At 36.7% G+C, this 8,028-nt stretch overlaps 1 protein-coding gene across 1 annotated transcript in view; it reads right to left on the bottom strand.

The window, feature by feature from the left end:
- MCMDC2 (minichromosome maintenance domain containing 2) overlaps positions 1-8,028 on the bottom strand; it is a 35,762-nt gene continuing 27,734 nt past the window's right edge. Inside the window, exons 13-14 of the mRNA XM_068525826.1 lie at positions 5,911-6,020; positions 1-167 (exon numbers count right to left, since the gene is read on the bottom strand). Of these exons, the coding sequence (XP_068381927.1) occupies positions 1-167; positions 5,911-6,020 (277 nt within the window). The remainder of the gene's footprint in view (positions 168-5,910; positions 6,021-8,028) is intronic.

Here is an 8,028-nt window from a genome sequence, read left to right as displayed (position 1 = left end):
CTATTCATCGCTAGCAAAGATAGCTGTCCCAGGTCCATATGTGGCAATAAACTGCTGGAGCTGTTGTTGGCACTGAGTCAGATAGATATCCCTTTGCTCTAAATATTCTTCATTATACAGTTCAAATGGAAATACTGCATTTGGAGCAACACAAAGTACAGCGGCCCCTAAGTGAAGAAAGAAAAAGTATAAATGAGAAAAACTTAAAGTGCTAAATATGAAATCATATTTTCAACAAAATACTGAAAGTTTTACAATTAAGTTCTGATCTATCTAATAGAGTATTTCAATAGCTATTATTTTAAAAAAAATTTTGAGACCCAGGAAACAGGTTCAGTAAATGCACAAACTGGTACCAGGGTCAGGGTCAATGGAAGAAACATTGATGTTTAAATCTTAAAGTTTGGAAACTATAGAAATTTGTCATCCATTGAAATAGCCATTAGTGTTCTGAAGCTGAATAGTGATGTGAGGAGGTGGAAAAAGTAAGGAGAGAAGGTACTGGAAGGTAGAGAAACAATAAAAAGATAAATCTATGGAATAGAAGAGAAATAACCTTGCGTATATATTTAAATGATTTTTGAAAAGGGTGTCAAGACCATTCAATGGGAAAAGATGGTCTTTCCAACAAATGGTGCTGTGAAAGTGATATCCATGTGCAAAAGAATGAAGTTGGTTCCTTACCTTACATCATAAAAATTAATTCAGTGAATCAAAGACCTACATGTAAGAACTAAGACTATAAAACTCTTAGAAAAACACACTGGGGAAATGCTTTATGACATTGAATTTGGCAATGTTTTCTATGATATAACACCAAAAGCACAGGCAATGAAAGAAAATAGATAAAATAGGCCACATCAAAATTAAAAACTTTTGTGCATCAAAAGTTACAATCAACAAGTGAAAAGGCAACTCACAGAATGGGAGAAAATATTTGCAAGCCATGTATCAGATAGGGGGTCTACAACTGAACAAGAAAACAGCCTGAATAAAAAATGGGCAAAAGACTTGAATAGACATTTCACCAAAGAAGATATACAAATGGCCAATAAGTACATGAAAAGATACTCAACATCAGTAATCATTAGAAAAATGCAAATGAAAACCACAATGAGATACCACTTCACACCAGTAAGAATGGCTACTATCAAAACCAAAATAAAACAGAAGAAAGTAACATGTCTTGGCAAGGATGTGGAGAAATTGGAACCCCTGTGCACTGTTAGTGGAAATGTAAAATGGTGCAACCCCTAAGGAAAACAGTATGGCAGTTCATCAGAAAATTAAACAGAATTACAGATCCTGCAGTTTGGCTTCTGGGTATATACCCAAAAGAGTTGAAAGCAAGGTCTCAAAGAGATATTTGCACACTCATGTTCATTAGCAGCATTATTCACAATAGCCAAAGGCAGAAGCAACCTAAGTGTCCATTGATGGGTGAAGAGATTAACAAAATGTGGTATATATATGGACAATGGAATATTATTCAATCTTAGAAAGGAAGTTCTAATGCATGCTACAACGTGGATGAACCTTAAGGACATTATACTATGTGAAATCAGCCAGACAAAATAGGACAAACATATGATTCCACTTAGATGAGGTACCTAGAGAAGTCAAGTCCAGACAGATAGAAAGTAGAATAGTGCTTGCCAGGAGCTGGGGGACGGGGAGAATAGAGAATTATTGTTTAATGGGTATGGAGTTTCAGTTTGGGAAAATGAAAAGGTTATGGAGTTGGTGTGAATGTCCCTTACACCACTAAACTGTACACTTAAAAATGGTTAAGAAGGTAAATTTTATGTTATGTATATTTTACCACAATTGAAAAAACAAAACAAAACAAAACCTTTGACTAATATTGCAGAAGTTAAGCTCTTAAATTCTATTTCATTGATTCACTGAATGAGTACCTAAATGTAACTGGCTGGGAGTACAACTGCTGGCCAAGCAGACAGTGCCTACCTTCCTAGAGCTGTCTGTCATTAGTAAACACAAGTAGCCTCAGACTTCTGTGACTGCTCCCTGTACTGCTTTACCTTACCTGAAACCTTGCTGTCCCCTGAGAACACTGCTTTCCTTGCGGCTCTCAAACACCCCACATACCTTAGTGTCACAAGAAAGAGTCAGTGCCTAAATTGCTGCACATTTGCGGCTTCCAGACCATTCTTTCCTCTTGTTAAAAATCTTTCTTCCTTTGATGCCCAGTGCCACCTGGGCTTTATCACCCTTTCCCCTGGCACAGTGAAGTCAACAATCAGCTCTCAATACTTGGCTCACAATCTTCCTCTGTTCCCTAATACCTGCCATTCAGTGATTTCCATGTGAATGACCCATTTAACTGCCAATCTTCAAGTGTCCTGACCTTTTCCCTCTACCTCCACCACACATTCCCAGAGTCAGAGGAAACTAATATCTCCAGAAACTTACTTCAAAACCATGAGTTCAAATGTCCCTCTTCTCTATGCTACCTCCTATGCTTCCAGGTCTTCTATCTCAGAGACCTCCAATCTGCTTCCTTCAATTCACTTCCCTCTTTTAACCAATTTGAGTCCTTCCCTTGCCAGTCCCCCCACTCCCTTGCCCCCCTGCAACGCTCTGCCACACTCATCTATCAAAACCTCAACTCTGCATGAACCCGACCATTTACCTTGTGCCTGCATTCATGCTGCTAGGCAGAAAAACACATAATTGGCATTGCTTGGTTTCACTTTAAATGAATCACAGAAACCTGAGATGGGCAGTTGCACTGCCTGACAACCCTGTTGAGTTTCTCTAACACATTTGCTCTTCTTCCCCGCCCTCCCAACCCCACCCGCAATGACTATTACATTCCATTCTTTTCTCCTCAAACCTTTCATTTTTAGCTGATGACCCTGTTGACCTTGTGTAGAGTAAAAGACCAAATCTACAGACCTACCTGATTCTGTGTCCATTGTTTTCCCTCCTATAAAATGAAGTGATTCTTCTATAAGAGGCCTTTACCTTCACATGTGTTCTGGATCCCATCCCCTCTCACCTTTTTAAGGACTTTACGCCTTTGATCTTCCCCTCTTTCTGTAGTTTCATTAGTTTACTTTCTACTGCACATCATATGAGCTATTATCTTCTATCTTAAAAAAAAAATCCCTTCCTGGACCACACATCCTTCTCCAGCTAATACCCTATTTCTTTCCTCATCTTCATAGTCAAACTTCTCAAAGTTGTCTATGTGTGCTGTCTCCATATCTTCACTTCCTACCCCACCCGAATCCCCACTCCATTGAAATAGCTCTAATCACGACCACCTACAACCTCTAGATGGCCAAATCTAATCTTATTCAAACTCTCAACACATGATACAGTTGACCACTCCACTCCTTTCTTGAAACACTCTCTTTCTTGGTTTCTATAATACAACTGCTTCTCGGTCTCATTTGTTAGTTTCTCCTCCTCAACTCTATTTCTAAATATTGGAATTCTTCAAAGGCAGTCCTGGGGTTCTCTGTATAGTCTTTCTCTCTATGATTTCATCCATTCCATGGCTTTGAGTACCATCTCTGTGCTGACGATCCCTAAATTATATTTCTAGGTTAGAACTCTCTTCTAAACTCCAGATTATTATATCTGTCTATTGATATCTCTGTAGGATGTCTCAAACTTATATATATAATTTGATCCCTGCCCCAGCCCAAACCTTTTTCTCCTTCTTCCTAGTCTTGGTAAATGGCACCATGATCCACTCAGTTGCTCAAGGCAGAAACCTGGGAGCTTTCCTTAATTCTTCCCTCTCCCCACTGCCCAACTCCTAAATCTAGTTCATAAACGCAACTATTGGTTTTTGCATCCAAGAAAAATGTCCCTGAGTAGGGATTATTTTCCTGCTATGTTTAAAGTAAAATTTAAGGAGCTCTTAACATTGCTTTGCTTCAGACTTGAAAAAGAATATACCTAACTGAAACTTATTATGAGAACAAATAGTAACTAAAGGAAAAAAAACTTCATATAGTTTTATTTCCCTCAACAAAAGCTTTCTTATATGCTTCAAGAAAGTCTTGACAAAATAGTTATCAAGTGAAAATAGCCATATTCAGTTACAGGAGTCCTTAATATTATAACACCACAGTTTCTAAATTCAAAGACACACATTTTTTGCCTTCTTACTGAAATCTAGTTGTATCTTAACAATTTTGATGGCGATAGCATGTCACAGTAAAATTGGCAGCATTTTTTCTTCATGGTATGTAAAATAATGTCTTAGATTTTATCAAGTATATTTTAAAATATAGAATAAGAAGGTAAAGATAAAGCAAGTTAAAAACAAAAATACATATCCTTCTTATTTAATATTGGTTGGGAACAAGCGTTTTTCTCTTTTGGTAGGTAAAACTAATTCAGGATGATAATTAACCTTTTCTGGGGGTTATGAAACTCTAAGACATACTTCAAAAATCTTATGATTGGGGGAAAGTGGCAGGGGTGGTGGTGGTGGGGTGAACTGGGAGATTGGGATTGACATGTATACACTAATATGTATAAAATGGATAACTAATAAGAACCTGCTGTATAAAAAAAAAATTTAATTAAAAAAAAACCAAACTTATGATTCCTCTCCCTAAGCAAAAAGGTAGAAAGCACATGCATATACAAATTTACATATAATTTAGGGATTCACAAGCCCCTAGGACTCTCTCAGTATCCATGGATCCTAGGTTAAGAATTCTTGATTTAGATAATTATAGAACAAAGTTCTAATGTTCTAATGAATCTCTGTGAAAAGTTATTACAATATAAATTGAATTTGAAGCAAATTTAAACACTAAACATATACACACAGGAAAGTCAGTGTTAATACATCCTTTCACTCCCAGGGCTGGAACTGAAAATTAATAAAGTAAAAATCTCACTAAAATAGAGTCGGGAGGCCAGAAGGGGGAGCTCTCATGCATGTACCTCTCAACATCAATACAGATCTCAAGAGGAAGAGACATAACCTGCATCTCCAGCAGGAAGTGACACTACTTTACTACCACCAGCAGGAGGAAGAAAGATTTTCTCCTTGCCTGGCAATAGCGCCCCTAAAGAGAGACTGTCACAACGCAGCCAATGAAAAGCCACTATACTTGGAACTCCCAGTTTCCTCCAATGGACTTTCTGTTATAACAACCCTCCCAACTCCACTTGTCCTCTACAGAAGAGTTTCTTCTTTGCTTTACCAGACTTGCATGTGATTTACCATAGTTGCAATGTCCTGAATTGCAATTCTTTCCTGTTCCTGAATAAAACTGTTTTGCTGATAAAATAACTGGCTGTTTTATTGTTTTAGGTTAGCAGAACCAAAGTTTGGTTTAAAGGATGGTATATCTCATCAAAATTAATGTCTCATATAATTCAAAAAGAACTTTGTGAGGATAATTCTCTTTACTCTTACCTTTAAGAGCCCCTTTATGTTTTTATTAGCAAAACCATGATAAGATCCTTTGATTTCAAATAATTAAATGCTATAGTCACAGTATTATAACTAGCAATTCAGAGAAGGTGGTGATGCAAGATGATCACATTTTCTTTGGTTATGTGTCTAACTCCAGTCTGGGGGATTGCTTGACAATTAAATGTTGCATGCTATTTTAAAAGGAAGATAAATTTTAAATCATTTCATGTGCCATACTTTTTTTTCAGAATTCTCTAAGCAATGCAAAAGTTCAAGCATAGAAACAATCATGCACAATTAGGAACTTGATATCAGATAATGATACTACCTGTAAATAATTACTAAATGTTTAAATTCAAACAGGACTTACCTGGTAGAAATTTATTATTCTTTAAAATATTGTTTAAAATATATGTAACATCTTAATTTAACAGATTAAGAATCTTCAAGTTTAAATATAATTATTTGTAGTTATCATTAATAACTTAATAGATTACCATATTTCAATGTTAGAGATGTTTCAAATAATAAGGCTGCAATAAGTACATCTTCTTTAAGCACTTTATTCCTTAGGTTCAGTCGAGCATGGGCTTCAGATAGGGAAACTCTAAAAAAGAAAACTGATGCCAATCAAAATATGTTGATATTATAAAGATAATATATATTTTGGCAGGAACAAACCAAGATATGTGTGAGCATAAGCCACACCTTTAGTTTAGTTTCTTTTCAAAGCATTTTTTCCTACCAAGTTGAATAGACTGTTCCAGAATAAGGAAGTATCCTGACTTATTATCAAAGAATTGGTTTCTATCCTGGCTTTTCTTTATTATTCTACACCCCGCCCTCCCCAAGTTCTGTTCAGTTAAATACACAATTGGAAAAATTAACCTAACTAAATATCTCTTATAGACACATCCTTCATGTTTTCTCCCAGTTCTTAATCCATTTGAAGTCCTCATAGAATCTTGAAATTTCAGTGTTGGAAGAGATTTTAGAGAGCAAATTTCAAATCCCATCATGTAACTGAATTTTCTCTACAACATCCCAGGCTACTTATTATTCGGTCCCTTTTGAACTTCACCTAGGATTCACTAGGAATCATGAGGCAATCCATTCCTTTATTTTTTATTTTTAAGCTAGCTTTAATGTACTTGAATGATTGCTGGATGTGGGAATCAGAAAACCTGGGTTATGTCTCTAGAATTTACTAGCTGTGTGAGTTTGTATGAATCATTTAACTTCCGAGATTTTTTGAAGCTCTGCTATAAAGTGGGGATAATAATAATTAATAGGGTTATTGTGATTTCAAATAAGGTATTTGAAAATTTTGGGACTCACCCACAAAGATTATATAAATGTAAGCTGAAATTGGTTTCACTGCAATGTATACCAACTGGTCCCTGTTTTGTCTTCTGGGATTACAAAACAAGTCTAATACTTCTTAAATGTGACAGCTCTTCAAATATTCAAAGACAACTTTTCTAGTTGCTCCATGCTTTATTTTCTCCAAAATAAATATTCCTAGTTCTTTTTTTTTTTTTTTTTTTGGTGCGGGGGCTGCACCACGCGGCATATGGAATCTTGGTTCCCCCAACCAGGGATGGAACCCGTGCCCCCTGCTTTGGAAGCGCAGAGTCATAACCACTGGACCGCCAGGGAAGTTCCTCCTAGTTCTTTTAATATGTCATGTGACATAATTTTCAAGCCCCTTGTCATCTTGGCTATTCTCCTTGTGACCAGATTTGGTTAATATTCCTTTTCAGTACAGCGCTACAGGTGTGATTTGATCAGCAGGGTAGAGGTGGGGCAGAATTAGCATTTTCTCACTCTTGATACTATGTTCTATTACTACAACCCCAAATCACAGTATTATTTACAGCCATATTACATTGCTTACTCATATTATATGTAAAATAATGAAATCTCAAATCTTCTTCATATTAAGCCAGATCACCCCTTTCCAATGTATTCACACTTATACCAGGGAGGTTGGGACCTAATTAAAGACATTACAGGGACTTCCCTGGTGGTCCAGTGGTTAAGACTCCACGCTCCCAATGCAGGGGGTCCGGGTTCAATCCCTGGTCGGAGAACTAAGGTCCCACATACCAAACTAAGCCTGCATGCCTCAACTACTGAGCCCGCATGCTCCAGAGCCTGTGAACCGCAACTAGAGAAGCCCGCACGCTGCAACAAACACACAGCACAGCCAAAATTAAAAAAAAAAAAAAAAGACATTACATTTTTTCCTATTAATTTTCTTCTTGCTAGACTAAAATCATAATTTGAGCCTGTGAAGATCTCTCCAGAGTTGTTTATTTACAAATTTGATTATCATGTTCCTGATGTCCTCACCTAAGCTTCTTCTAAAATTGTTGACCAGGAGAGAATATGAATATAGCCTTTCAGGGAAAGAAAAGAGCATTGTTCAGCTCCACTTCTCTAGAAAAGCAAGGCTGGTGTTATTAGGTACCTGTCTATAGAAGGAGGAGAAAAAGTCAAGGTTTATGACTCTTCTGAGTACTGCTTCATTTACTTTGCTATTTCATAAAACCCATCTCCATCTCTAATGTTTATTTCTAAAATAGGAAAAAGTAGAGTTATCATGTTAAAAT

Source organism: Eschrichtius robustus, chromosome 17 (genome assembly GCF_028021215.1).
Source record: "Eschrichtius robustus isolate mEscRob2 chromosome 17, mEscRob2.pri, whole genome shotgun sequence".
Taxonomy (NCBI): domain Eukaryota; kingdom Metazoa; phylum Chordata; class Mammalia; order Artiodactyla; family Eschrichtiidae; genus Eschrichtius; species Eschrichtius robustus.
This window is presented reverse-complemented; position numbering and strand designations above follow the sequence as displayed.